Source organism: Mandrillus leucophaeus, unplaced genomic scaffold, assembly GCF_000951045.1.
Source record: "Mandrillus leucophaeus isolate KB7577 unplaced genomic scaffold, Mleu.le_1.0 Scaffold207, whole genome shotgun sequence".
NCBI classification, from domain to species: domain Eukaryota; kingdom Metazoa; phylum Chordata; class Mammalia; order Primates; family Cercopithecidae; genus Mandrillus; species Mandrillus leucophaeus.
In genome coordinates this window covers 2,234,954-2,250,562 of record NW_012102110.1, presented here as the reverse complement: position 1 = coordinate 2,250,562, position 15,609 = coordinate 2,234,954, and the positions used below count along the sequence as shown (strand labels likewise).

The window sequence follows — 15,609 nt, the reverse complement described above, 5'->3', positions numbered from 1 at the left end:
CTCTCTCCCTCTCCTTGAGTCTTCCAATTCCCTGAGACACAACAATAATATTGAAATTAGGCCATTTAATAACCCTACAATCGCCTCTAAGTGTTCAAATGAAAGGAAGAGTCATATGCCTTTCACTTTAAATCAAAAGCTAGAAACGATTAAGCTAAGTGAGGAAAGCATGTTGAAAGCCAAGACAGGCCAAAAGCTAGGCCTCTTGCACCAAACGGCAAAGTTGTAAAAGCAAAGGAAAAGTTCTGGAAGGAACCTTTAGAAGTGATACTCCAGTGGACGTATGAACGATAAGAAAATGAAACAGCCTTATTGCTGATATGGAAATAGTCTGAGTGGTCTAGAAAGAAGATCAAACCAGTCATCACATTCCCTTAAGCTAAAGCCTAACCCAGAGCAAGGTCCTAAATCTCTTTAATGCTATGAAAACTGAGAGAGGTGAGGGAGCTGCAGAATAAAAGTCTGAAGCTAAGAGGGGTTGGTTCATGCAGTTTCAGGAAAGAAGTTGTCTCTCTATAACATAAAAGTACAAGGTAAAACAGCAAGTCCTGATGTGGAAGCTGCAGCAAGTTATCCAGAAGATCTAGTTAAGATAATTGATCAAAGTGGCTACACTAAACAATAGATTTCCAATGCAGATGAAACAGTCTTCTATCAGAAGCAGAGGCCATTTAGGACTTGTACAGCTAGAGAGGAAATGTTGATGCCTGGCTTCAAACTTCAAAGGACATGCTGGTTCTCTTGTTAGGTGCTTATGCAGTGGTGACATTAAGCAGAAGCCAATGCTCATTTACCATTCTGAAAATTCTAAGGCCCTTAAGAATTATGTTTAATTGAATCTGCTCTATAAATGGAATAACAAAGCCTGGGTAACGGCACATTTCTTTACAGCATGTTTTACTGACTATCTGAAGCCCACTATTGAGACCTGCTGCTTAGAAAGAAAGATTCCTTTCAAAATGCTACTGGGCACTGACAATGCGCACCTGGTCATCCAAGGGCTCTGATGGAGATATACAAGGAGATTAACGTTTTCCTTGCATCCCATGGATCAAAGAGTAATTTCAACTTTCAGGTCTTATTTAAGAAACACATTTTGTAAGGTTATAGCTGCCATAGATAGTGATTCCTCTCATGGATCTGTGAAAAGTCAACTGAAAACCTAGAAAGGATTCACCATTCTAGATGCCTTATTAAGAACATCTGTGATTCATGGGAGGTCAAAATGACAATACTAACAGGGGTCTGGAAGAAGTTAATTCCAACCCTAATGGATCACTTTGAGGGGTAGAAGACTTCAGTAGAGGAAGTCACTGCAGATGAGGTGAGAACAACAAAAGAACTAGAATTAGAAGTACAGACTAAAGGTGTGACTGAATTGTTGCAATCTCATGACAAAACTTGAACAGATAAGGAGTTGCTCCTTACAGATGAGCAAAGAAAGTGGTTTCCTGAGGCTCAAACCACTTTCTTTGCTTATCTGTAAGAAGCAACTCCTAGTGAAGATGCTGTGAACATCGTTGAAATGACAACAAAGGATCTATTATAGAGTACTACATAAACTTAGTTGATAAAGCAGCAGGGTTTGAAACAATTGACTCCAATCTGGAGAAAAGTTCTATTGTGGGTAAGAAGCTATCAAACAGCATTACAAGCTACAAATACATCTTTTAAGAAAGGAAGAGTCTATCGATGCAGCAAACTTCACTGATGTCTTATTTCAAGAAACTGTCACAGCCCCAACCTTCAGCAACCACCACTCTGATCAGTCAGCAGTGATCAACATCAAGGTAAGCACCTCCACCAGCAAAAATAATACAACTTACTGAGGCTCAGATGATTATTAGCACTTTTTAGCAATGAAGTATTTTTAAATTAAGGTATACACATTGATTTTTAAGACACAATGTTATTGTACACTTAACAGACGATGGTACATAACTTTTACATGCACTGGGAAACCAAAAGATCTGTGTGACTTGCTTTACTGCAATATTTTCTTTATTGCAATGGTCTAGAACCAAACCTGCAATATCTCCAAGAGAAGCCTGTATATCTAGGAGGGGAAGTATGGGTCATATAATAAGTCTAATTTTTGAGGGTTCCAGTTTCTCCACATGTTTGTCAACACTTGTTATTGTCTGTCAACACTTGTTATTGTCTGTCCTTTTTATTTTAGTCATCCTACTGGGTATGAAGTGATACCTCACTGTGGTTGTGATTTGCGTTTCCCTGAGGACTAATAATGTTGAGTATCTCCTTATGTACTTATTGCCATTTCTATTATATGTCTTCTCTGGGAAAAAAAAAAAAAGTATTATATATTCAAATCCTTTACCTATTTTTAAATTTGGATATTTGTCTTTTTATTGTTGCACTGTAAGTGCTCCTTACACATTCTGGATACTAAACTGTAACCTGACACACAATCTGGAAAACATTTCCTCCCATTCTGTGGGTCCCTCCTTTTATTTTTATTTATTTTTAAAAACAGCATTCATTGATTTTTTTTTTCTCTGAAAATGAAGCAGGTTTTGATAAAAACTTGCTGACACTTAACTGTGAATTTTCTGATTTCTCCTGGAAACCATACCTACTAACATGAATAGAAAAAAATCTTTGCATCCTCAGCAAAGGAGACAGGAAAAAAAATCCCCATAAATTCCATATTATGTGTAAGTATGGCTAAAGGCAACTGATAATAGTAAAATCTACACAGGAAGACATAAGTGTGTGACAGGGAATAACCAGAACAAAGGAAGCTTAATGTGAGAGCTGTACAAATTTTCAAACAACTAATCATTCCCAAAAGGACAGCGCTTCATCCTTTATATGAACTATTCTTAAAACAATATAATAGAATCTTGCTTCATGGTTTCAAGATAGAGGAATGTTTATATTACATAGGCAAAGAACTGGTTTTACAACTTCAGCAATTATTTCTAGAATAAAACCTTCAAATTAAAAACAATCCCAAGTTTGACTTTCTAAGTATGTGAAATAACCTAGTCAAGAATACTGAAAATGGCATTTCATTCACCAAATTTTTTTTGAGCACCTTTTATATGTCAGGTACTATTACAGGTATTGGAAAAGAACAATGGACAAAACACACAAAAAAAATCCCCAATGTCACAGAATTTACAGCCCGATGGAACAAACACCACATGAAATAAAAAAGCAAAATATACATAGGAAGTTATTGTTATGGAGAGAAATAAAGTAGAAAAGGGGAAAGGTAGTATCAGTTAAAGTCTGTGATTTTAAATAGGATAGTGAAGTAGAGTTTCACCAAGAAGGTTATGTAAGCAAAGACCTGAAATACAAGGGAATCAAAAATCCAGGTATCCAGGGAAGAGCATTTCAGGCAGACTAACTGCAAAATCCTAAAATAGAGTCATGCTTGGCCTGAGTTACTAAGCAAGTAGATGTGGTTAGAGTAAAGAAGAGAACAGTAGAAGTAATAATTAGGACCACATAGTATAAGATCTTGAAGCCACCATAAGGACTTCAGTTTTGCTTTAAGTCAGATAGGGAGCCACTTAGAACGTTGACGAGAAAAGTGGCATGATTTAACTTATGTTTCTAAGGATCACTTTGAATGCTGTATAGCTATAGGGCTGTAGGAAGTGAAAGCAGGCAGACTGCTTAGAAAGCTAGCAAAATCAAGTATAAAGGGGGACAGGTCTTGCCAGAGATGCTGACAGCTCGGATTCAGGGTGGTAATGTAGCAGGGTGGTGGTAAGCAGTAGTCAGATCTGGAGTATATTTTTAGGCACAAGCTATGAGGCCCAGAAGAAAATGAAAGAAAGAATTCAACAAAGAAGCCCAATAATAGGTAGGGCAGGTGGTAAACTGTCAAAAATAAGAAGAGAGATATGATAAAAAGAAAATAGGATACAAAAATAAGGGAAAACAGGAAGTACAAAAAAAAATTAAGACAAAAGAATGAACCAAAGAAAGAAGGGGGAAAAAATGAAAGAAATTATTAGAGGTGGTAAGGAAATAGAAAGGCCTCCACAAATTGAGAAAATGCAAAAATATTACGGAAACATAAAACAAAATCATACAATAAACTTTTATTCATGCTTTAAAACCTTCCTCAGGCTTTACTAATGTTCCCAATTAAGATCAATTACTCCCTACTTTGTTCTACTTATACAGAACATAGTCCTTATACATAATTCTATATTAAGTTTTACATATTTATTTACTTGTATCTCTACTTCTACTAAGCTGTGAATTCCTTGAGTAAGAGGTCATATCTTTGTCTCATCATCCTTCATTTTCCAAAGTTTAGTTGAGGACCTGGTGTATAGTAGGCACCCAATAAATATTTGGTGAGTTGAGTTTGTCCGAACACTATCAGCAAAGTTTTATTACAAATAAGACAGGTTATTAATTTCTTCTATGCATACCTCTGAATTGTTTGATTTGTTATAATACGCTTTTTTTTTTTTTTTTCCTGAGACTGACTTTCCCTCCTGTCACCCAGGCTGGAGTGCAGTGGCACGATCTCAGCTCACTGAAATCTCCTTCTCCAGGGTTCCAGGGATTCTCTTGCCTCAACCTCCCAAGTAGCTGGGATTACAGGCACCCACCACCAAGCCTGGCTAATTTTTGTATTTTTGGTAGAGACAGGGTTTCACCATGTTGGCCGGGCTGGTCTCAAACTCCTGACCTCAGGTGATCCACCCACCTCAGCCTCCCAAAGTGTTGGGATTACAGGCTTGAGCCACTGCACCCAGCCAATAAGCATAATTTAAATCCACTTTCAGCATTATTTTTCTTAATTTAGTTAATGCAATAAACAAGACCAAGGAAAAGGCTCCCAGAAAAAAAAAAAAAATGTTCATGACTCAGTCTCATTCACTCTGATTATATAAATATCTTTTGGCTAAGTATTCTATGGTATCAAAACTAGCTGGCCCACTTAAAATATCTATGGACTTCCAACTCTCATTATGTAACAATCACAGTATGACTATAACTACTTACCCATGTATTTCAAGGGGAATTTATACAGCAGTAACAAAATGACAGAGTAGATTTCATGTTTTCAACCAGAATAAACTCAAAAATCATTTTATTAGCCATCATACCCTTCTTCATCAATTTCCTAATTCAAATAAATACATTCCAATGATAAAAATCTCAAAGTATATTTATAAAGTAATACTGATTTCTCTTCTAATTTTACAGCCCTCTATACCTGAAATTATGAGGAATGAATATAGTTTTGTATCTCGTAGGAATTCCAAAATCACTGTTATTAGTAACGTTTAAAATGTATTAATAGGCATTGAGCCAATACCAAAAAGTCACTGAAAATAAAAATCAATGGTTACTTTCAAAAGACTTTTACAAGTCAAAGTTCAGAGTGAATAAACACAGAACATTATAAAATAAAAAAGCCAAAATGAAAAACATATTGACGAAAGAAGCTTAACAGGTTAGACATTTTTCTACAGTTGTATACCGTCAGATACCTTATTTCTACTTTTCCCCTTTTATAAATAATAAATTCATTATCTTTTAGTAGTTTTGTGAAAGTAATTCATTCACCTACTTTTTAATATATACAACTACTTTAACTTATCTTTTTCCCACTTATATTTATTTTATAAAATATACCTAGGGTTAATGTTATAAATCACTAGTATGTAACTGTGAAAGAGGCACAATTGGGAGAGAAAGGGATTGCTGTCCATATACGAAGAGTAAATGGTAGTAAGTAAAAATTCTATTGATCCATGGACATACACATTTAGACTCTCGGAAATTTATCATCATATTTTCTATTATTTTAATTGCCTTTTCTGCAAGTGTTAGAACTGTTGATCTTTCTTGCTGCTGCTGTACATCTACAAAGTTAAGATAAACATTTTGCTATCAAGTATATTCTCTTTAAAAAAAATTAAAAATACTTTTTTCTAAAGCCTTATCCCTAATAATTCACTACTGAATACTTTAGAAATAGTATTTAGAATACCAATAATAAATCAGTAATTTATTATTACTAATACATTAAGTATAGATGCTAGTAATTATTAGTTATTACTAATTATAATACAAATTACAATATAAATATGAATTTTATAAAAATTATAAAAATAGTAATGACTATTTTTGTCATTACTACTTAGAAATTAGTAGTAACTAAATAATAATAGTAATTAGTAATAACTGATAATAATTTATTAGCTTCTATTCTTTCAAGTATGTCTCATGTTTTTTGTTTTCTGAACTGTAAGTGCCTTGAAAATTAATGTTTTTTTTTTTCTTTTTGGCCTTTAGGTCCCAAGAGTCACTGAATTGTTTCTGAATTTAAATAAAGGACATGGCGTTTTTTTCTTTTCCTTTTTTTTTATTTTTATTTTTTTGAGATGGAATTTCGCTCTTGTTGCCCAGGCTGGAGTGCAACGGCGCGATCTCAGCTCACCACAACCTCCACCTCCAGGGTTCAAGCAATTCTCCTGCCTCAGCCTCCTGAGTAGCTGGGATTACAGCCATGTGCCACCACGCCCAGCTAATTTTGTATTTTTAGTAGAGACAGGGTTTCTCCATGTTGGTTAGGTTGGTCACGAACTCCCAACCTCAGGTGATCCACGCGCCTCAGCCTCCAAAGTGCTGGGATTACAGGCGTGAGCCACCGCGCCCGGCCAAAGGACACGGCTTTGAGTAAACCTACCTCTTCTCTTCTCTCTTCTGCAGAAGGAGTTTTAAGTTCTCGTGCTGTATCATCTTTCGGGTCGAAAAGATATATGTAATCTGAAGAGTAACTAACGAGAATCTCTTGACCATCTTCACTGTAACACAGAGATGTCACTCTGCAGGACTTATTATTAAGATGGGAAGGAATAAAACGGGCAACCATTCCAGTAGTCCCTCGACCTGCATAATTTCCTAAATAAGAAACAGTTATTTAAAATTAATGTTTTAAAGAAAAACATTTTTTAAAACTCTTAATCTGAATTATTACATATGTGACTTAAAGTAGCAACATAAATAAAAGCCATCACGTTTATTTCTAGTAGAGGTTCTTTTTCTGTAGTCAGATTTTGTAACGAAACAAAAAAGAATATGATATAAAGGTAACATCTCTACAAAAAAAATTCATGATTGTCTAGAATTCCAGATTACATACGCTTTGTTGAAATGAGTTAATTAAGGAAAATGATTTATAAATACAGTCACATGAAGTCATCTTCCAAAAGTTTGCCCCAAATTAAGATAGTAAAGTTTTACAAAAAACTGATACTTATTAGCATACTACATAAATTAGTATGCAATGTATGCAATATCCTTAAGATGATACAACTTTTACTTTTTAAAAAAATTTCTGGGCCGGGCCCGGTGGCTCAAGCCTGTAATCCCAGCACTTTGGGAGGCCGAGATGGGCAGATGACAAGGTCAGGAGATCGAGACCATCCTGGCTAACCCGGTGAAACCCCGTCTCTACTAAAACATACAAAAAACTAGCCGGGCGAGATGGCGGGCGCCTGTAGTCCCAGTCCTGAGGCAGGAGAATGGCGTAAACCCGGGAGGCGGAGCTTGTAGTGAGCTGAGATCCGGCCACTGCACTCCAGCCTGGGTGACAGAGCGAGACTCCGTCTCAAAAAAAAAAAAAAAAAAAAAATTTCTGATTGCCACGAAATTTGCCTGTTATATAGTACAGAGTTAAGAATGCTATTCCAATTTTAATTAACTCTGGTACTCAATGCAATATAATAGGTGTACAACTGGCACTTTGTGCCCTGGGGGCCCAGAAATGCTAAATTCTAAGAATCCCACAAAGCTGTATAACCTTGCACAATGAAGTCTTATCATGCTCAAAATGTCAATTGTGTCCACCTGTTGAGAAACAATAATTAAGCCTATGATTCCATATTATATTACTACTGTTTCCCCTAAATGTACATATCCAAATAGACTGGACTCCTCAATTATTATTAGATATGTGACTTAATGTAGCAATATAAATAAAAGCTATCACAGTTTCAAAAAGAAAGATCTCATCTGGCATTCTCATCTCAATAATCTATGTACATCTTTACTGACATTGTTGGCTTCTTCCCAAGTCCACCTTTATTTTTAACAATATAAAATATGCGAATATATGAATGTGCATTCGGGGGGTGTGTGTGTGTGTGTGTGTGTGTGTGTGTGTGTGTAATCCTGGCCTTCCTTTACTGAAAATATGTGACTGGAAGTTGACTTCTAATTGGTTATTTCAGAAGTACTTTGATCCTACAGTGAGTGAAGGGAAAGAGCACTGGTTTATATTAGATTCAAATTCATTATTAATAGCACTTTAAGGTAATAGCAGCATTATTAATAGCACTATAAGGTAAGAAGGAATAAATATATGCTACATATTAATACATACCCAAGTCACTATTCTAAACAGAATGTGACCTTTACAGATGTAGTTAGTTACAGTGAGGTAACTAATCGAGGGCCCACCTCACCCTAACTGGATTAAGGGTGGGCCCAAATCCAGTATGACTAGTGCCCTAAGAGGAAAATGTAAACGCAGACACACATGGGGAGAATGGCATGTAAAGACAGTGGCAGAGATTAGAGTGATTCATCTATACCAAGGGGATGCCAAGGATTGGCAGCAACCATCACAAGCTAGGGGAGATTGTGGAACAGAACCTCCGGTAGAAACCAATCATAAGACATTCTGATTTCAGACATTGAGCCTCCAGAAATTTAAGAGAATAAATTTCTGTTGCTTTAAGATACCCAGTTTGTGGTCATTTGTTATGGCAGTCCTGCCAAACTAATACATCAAATGTTACAACTTTTTAAAGTTAAACTACAAAAGTATCATCCCAAAGGGTCATAAACACTTGGTGAAATGTTATTTTTTTATAATAATCCATACTAAACAAATACTATTTTCTGAAATTTTATAACAAACAAGAAATTTTAAAACTGAAGATGTCATAAAGATTTACTCTTTGAACTGACAGTCCTATATTTTCCCTAATATTATCTTCTTACCTGTAGCTCTTGTGCCCAGCATTCGCCGATCATATATTCGTACTGAGCTATCAGAACAACCAACAGCAAGGTAATATGGTATTGGTGGGCAAATAGCAACAGATGTGGCAGCACGTCGACAGTTAATTAAAATATCCTATAAAACATAACATAATACCAATTACATACAGCTATACAGCAGAAGTGAAATTATACTTACAACATTTTCTTATTAGTAATTAGAATAACCATTCTCAGAATTCCTAATTCAGTCAAGAATGACAATGAGCGGAAAAACAATATGGCTTTCTTTTAACTTTTTTTTCAGATTTCTACTAGAAATTATTTCTAATACATTCAGCCTATGTGAAATCAAAATAAATATACTCAATCAATATTTCTAAGAAAGATACTCTTTTCTTTATAGTTGGCCATACAACTCCAAAATTGATAGATTTCTACCACAATATTGTATACTTTCCTTATAAGCCAATCAAAACAAGAAAAAATATGAAAATACTAAACTTAATTAAAATATGGATTTTAAAAATGATCAGTATTTGAGCAATTAAATACATTCTAAAAAGGAAAAAATAAAAATTACTTTCAAATATAAGACTGAAAATACTGAGTAATTATACTAGATCAGCACCAGCTACAAAAAGATGGTAATAAGCCAAGAAACTCATATTTATGTGACCACAATTAAAACTCTTTCCAAACTAGCTACATTTCATACAATGTTATAATACAATTTGAATTATTTCTCAGAAATGCCTGTTAAGTATTCTCATACTCATGAATAATGAACATCTTTAGAAAAGTAAAAAATTCAAAATTACCTATATAAGGTATCACTAAGTCATTAGTACCATTAGAAATGCCTGCTATTATTGGTCCACTTGACAGTAAAGACGGAGTTATAACCTACCTATGACAAATCTCTCATACTGTCTATGATAACTATTGATTATTTATATAGTATTCATATTTTTTTCTCTTTTTGAGACATTTCTTGCTCTGTTGTCCAGGCTTACAGTGGTGTGATCACAGCTCACTGTAACCTCAGACTCTTGAGGTCAAGTGATCCTCCTGTCTCGGCCTCTCAAGTGGCTAGGACTACAGGTGCACACCACCATACCGGGCTAATTTTTAAAAATTTTTTTGTACAAATAGGGTCTCACTATGTTGCCCAGGCTTATTCATAATATTTTAAATGTAACCATTGCTATTAAAATAGAGCAAAAAATTAACTTTTACATTTTATACTTTTTTTTACTTATAAAACCTTTCTCCTTAACCAGCTCAAAAATAAAGTACACATATAAATACAAACCCTGCAAAAGACAGGTCTTACTATAATGTTATTACTTATCTCTGTAGAATAATTAGAAAATGTAAGAGCTAGTACCCCAAACATATATCCTGAAGGTACTCTGTTGATTCCATACTGTTTTCTCTAATGACTCTTACTGCTCATTCTTCTCAGCAATTTTTTATTTTTATTTTTTGAGATGGAGTCTTGCTCTGTCGCCAGGTTGGAGTGCAGTGCAACCTCCGCCTCCCAGGTTCAAGCGATTCTCCTGCCTCCCTCCCGAGTAGCTAGGATTACAGGCATGTGCCACCACGCCCAGCTAATTTATTTTGTATTTTTAGTAGAGACGGGGTTTCTCCATGTTGGTCAAGCTGGTCTCGAACTCCTAACCTCAGGTGATCTGCCCGCCTCAGCCTCCCAAAGTGCTGGGATTACAGGCGTGAGCCACAGCGCCCAGCCCCCAGTAATGTTTTTAAGTCAATTTAACCTTATACTTTATTCAATTACTAATTTTAGAACATTACTCTCATTACATAGAATTCATTAACCAAATGCCTTTCATAATTCTAAGTTTTTAGTAGTTAAGCATTACTCTAGTTACCAGTTTTTCTTTACACTCTCTGCTTCATTTCACTTTTATACGTAAAGGAAAAGTTTTACTAAGGAAAGAGTGCTTTCACGTCTTATCAGACTTGTTTTCGTATTTTCCTGGGGTTTTTGTTTAGAAAAGCACAACTGAATCTTACTACACTGAAACACTAAAATAGCTTTAGAGAGTTTGCAATAAAAAAATTTAGTACACTTACTCTAAGGAACAGGTATATATATCAAACACCTCTAATAACCTGATATTTAAACTTAGAGTTTAGTTCAAAGTTTCCCTATTTGCTTATGTGTCTATATACAAATATATAACAAAAAAACTGATTAAACTGTATGTTTAAAGGTTTATGGTTTTGTTTTGTTTGAGATGGAGTCTCGCACTGTCACCCGAGCTGGAGTGCAGTGGTGTGATCTCGGCTCACGGCAACCTCCCCCTCCCAGGATCAAGGAATTCTCCTTCCTCAGCCTCCCAAGTAGCTGGGATTACAGGCACCTGTCACCACACCCAGCTAATTTTTTGTATTTTTAGTAGAGACGGGGTTTCACTATGTTGACCAGGCTGATCTTGAACTCCTGACCTTGTGATCCACCTGCCTCAGCCTTCCAAAGTGCTGGGATTATAGGCTTGAGCCACCACACCCAGCCTAAAGGTTTTTCAATTTCTACTTTTTGTTTTCTTTTATTTCTCTGTTTCAAATATATAAAATAATCTTTTCAACCTAAAGCATGTTAACCAGTTGGTAACTGGTTTAGTTAGCAAGCACTTAACCTGATTAATAGTAATTTTTTTTTTTTTTTGCAACTTTCAGTAAAAATATTTTTTGAATAGTACTTTCTTATTTCATTTCCTACTTCAAAATGATCCAAGGAAAAACTACTGTGCTCTAAATAATGTATGTCAGGAAAAATCACTTGGAATTACTTGTCTGGGGTCAAAAGACTGAATGATTTCTCAGGCCTTTGTAAGTTTAAAATAGTATTAAAAGCCAAATATGGTGGCTCATGCCTAGGAGTTTGACACCACTAGCCTGGGCAACATGGCAAGACCTCATATCTACTACAAATCAAAAGAAATTAGTTGGGCATAGTGGCACACACCGTAGTCCCAGCTACTCAGAAGGCTAAAGCAGGAAGATTACTTGAGCCCAGAAGATTGAGGCTGCAGTAAGCTAGGATTTCACCACTGCACTCCGGCCTGAGATGACAGAGTGAGACCTTGTCTCAAAAAAATACATTAATTAATTTAATTAAATAGTATTAAAGCATAAAAAACTGATAGTAGAGATATTATCTTTAGGAAAGTGAGCTAAATTTGAACAAACATGTTGATAGCATGGTATCTTATTACTTCTTTTTTAAAAAGATAACATGTAATTACAGTTTAAAAGGAGAAAAAAAGACAATAAACTACCACAAGCTTTTATAACTGCTATTTAGTAAGTCGAAGTTGTTTCCATGAGTAAATGAGATATATTGATATAAATTCTTCAGATTTTTATAATATTAGAGAGTACATACTGAACAATTATTTGAATTTTCATAAATATATTGTAAATGTACAATTAAAATATAAGTTCCCCAACTTCAATATTAACATTTTACATTTTTCAATTTCTGATTATAAAAATATATGCTTATTAAATATTTTAGCAAAACAAAAATTTAAAAATTCACCCATAACCTTACCATCCACATAACTTACTGTCCAATTTTAATTATAACCTTAATTTTTTCTGCATCATTTGTATAAAAATTTAATTCTTACATCTTTACAATCTTCTTTTGTGCAGCTAGTTTTGATGCGTGTATCAAACCACCTAACAGTTCCATCTTCACCACAAGAGAGAAAAGTGTAAGGGTCATTGGGTACAGTCATAATCTGAAGACGAAAAGAAAAGTGCAGATAATCATACTGAACATTTAAACAGATGATTCTGAAAAATATTCCTACTATTTCATAAAATGATTAAGGTAAAGGTTACAAAAACCATGCATTTTGGTTATTCATGACTTACCCATACTATGATTCAGAATGGTACAATACAGATAGAAATAGATAAGAAGTAACTGTTGAATTAATATGATTCAGGACTTTGAAGATTAGCATTAACTTAACTTCAGATAAAAAGTTATCTGAAGTTATAAACTTCTAACAACCAGGGAAGAATGATTCTCCCCTAGGCAGCTTGTTCAAACTATTCAAAGCTTAATTTTTTTATGTTTTATCTATGTAAATTTATAACTGTATAATAAATACGTAAGCAAATTTTCTTCTCTGGTAATGTTTAAGAAAACTGTGGCATGCTGAAATGATTTAAGTGCATAACTCACCTCTCAGAAAAATTTTAATTGTGGTAATGGTTACACAACATGAATATACTTAATGTCAACGAAATGTACTCTCGAAACAATAGTTTAAATGTCAAACTTTATACATATTTTACTATAATAATAACCTTTTTTAAAGAAGTACAATATTTTAGATATGCCTGTATCCACTTCTAATTTAGCAATGACAGTACTGTAAGTTGAGGCTGTCTATAAACCCTGCCTCAGTAAGTTCCTCTCTCCCTATGTCCCAAAGACCCAGTACTGGTCTGTAGCCTGTTAGAAAGTGAGTGGCAAAGCAGATAGTGAGCAGCAGGTGAGCGAGCATTACCACCTGAGCTCCACCTCCTGTAGGATCAGCGATGGCATTAGATTCTCATAGGAGTGTGGACCCTATGGTGAAGTGTTTCTCAAAGGTTATGCACTCCTTATGAGAAGCTAATGCCTGGTGATCTGAGGTAGAACAGTTTTAAACCCAAAACCACCCCCACTCCATCTCCATGGAAAAACTGTCTCCTGTGAAACCAGTTCCTGGTGCCTCCGCTATAATGGTTTTCTGTATACAATATTCCTATGTTTGAAACACTGTGTATATGAAAGGTGTTCAAACTCAGCCATCAAGGAACTATAAATTACCACCACAAAGATATACAACTATACCATACCAGAATGGCCAAAATGAAAGAGACTTATAACATCAACTGTTGATGAGGATGTGGAGTAACGGAACACATTACTGACAGGAGTATAAAATGGAACAATCGCAATGGAAAACTATGTATCAATAGCTATTAAAGCTGATCATATGCTTCCCCTATAACCCAGCAATTCCACTAAAAATAAATGCCTGCATGGGGCACGTAAAAACATGCACTAGAATGTTCATAGCAGCACTATTGATATTAGCCAAATACTTGAAACAACCCAAATATCCAACAATAAACTAGGATTAAATTGTTATCTATTCCTAAAATAAAGTACTAAATCATCAGTAATAATGAACAAATCATTACTATTCCCAGCAACATAAATGAATCTCACAAACCTTCTGTGTGAAAAAAGCCAGACACAAAAGAGAAGGCACAGTATGATTCCAATTTTTATAAAATCGTAAAAAAGCCCAAACTAACCTGTACTTTTAAGAGCCTAGAAAGTGGTAAACCCTTTGAAGGGATACACAGGACTTATTGGGGCTGTTTCTTGTTCTAGATGCTGAGTTCACATGTATTTTACTTTGTGAAAATTAACCAAGTTGCACAAATATACGATGCCAGCACTTTTCGGTAGGTGTTTTATACTTTTAAAAAATTTACTTGGAAAACCTTTGTCTTAAAAGGTTTACTATCATTGTGGTAAGCAGAATAATGGTAGCCCAAAGATATCTACATTCTATTTGTTAGAACCTACGAATATTTTCCCTTAGATTGCAAAAGGGATTTTCTAGATGTGGTTGATTAAGGATTGTGACCATAAGGAGATTATCCTAAAATTATCCACAGAGGCCCAATATAATTTCAAGGGTCTTACTGAGCAAAACAAGGCAGGAGAGTCAGAGTCAGAGAAGGAGATAAGATGATGGAAAAAGTTAGAGAGAAAAAGAGATCTGAAGATGCTATGTTGCTGGGTTTGAAGATGGAGGAAGGGGACTTGCTCCAAGGAATGCAAGTAGCCTCCAGAAACTGGAAAAGGCAAGACCAGAAGAAATATACACCTGCCAACACTTCGATTTTAGCCTAGTACACCTTATTTCAGACTTCTGACTTTCAGAACAGTAAGACAATAAATTTGTTACTTTAAGCCACGCCCTCCACATATATATTTATATATATTTATGTATATACATACACACATATACTACATACACGTATACAAGACATGGTTTGGTTGTGATCCCACCCAAACCTTATCTTAAATTGCCACATGTTGTGGGAGGGATCCGGTGGGAGGTAATAACTGAATAATGGGGGCAGGTCTTTCCCATGCTATTTTCGTGATGGTGAGTAAGTCTCACAAGATCTGATGGTTTTTAAAATGGGAGTTTCCCCACACAAGCTCTCTTGTCCGCTCTCATGTGAGACACACTTTCCACCTTCCACCATGATTGTGAGGCCTCCCAGGCACGCAGAACTGTAAGTCCAATAAACTTTCTTTTGTAAACTGCCCAGTCTCGGGTATGCCTTTGTTAGCAGCATGAAAACGAACTAATACAATATATACTTTTAATTTACTGAACTACAATATATCAATGTCCTTTGTTTCAACTGAACCAATTTTTTTTTTTTTTTTTTTTGAGACATGCTCTGTCACCCAGGCTAGAGTGCAGAGGCATGATCTCAGCTCACTGAAATCTCTGCATCCCAGGCTCAAGTGAT

General features: G+C 35.2%; 1 protein-coding gene across 1 annotated transcript in view; it reads right to left on the bottom strand.

The window, feature by feature from the left end:
* Positions 1-15,609, bottom strand: part of DCAF6 (DDB1 and CUL4 associated factor 6) — a 156,847-nt gene that overhangs the window by 77,450 nt on the left and 63,788 nt on the right. The window contains exons 5-7 of the mRNA XM_011979919.1: positions 12,675-12,788; positions 9,013-9,148; positions 6,692-6,906 (exon numbers count right to left, since the gene is read on the bottom strand). Coding sequence (XP_011835309.1) covers positions 6,692-6,906; positions 9,013-9,148; positions 12,675-12,785 — 462 coding nt within the window. The 5' untranslated portion in view covers positions 12,786-12,788. The remainder of the gene's footprint in view (positions 1-6,691; positions 6,907-9,012; positions 9,149-12,674; positions 12,789-15,609) is intronic.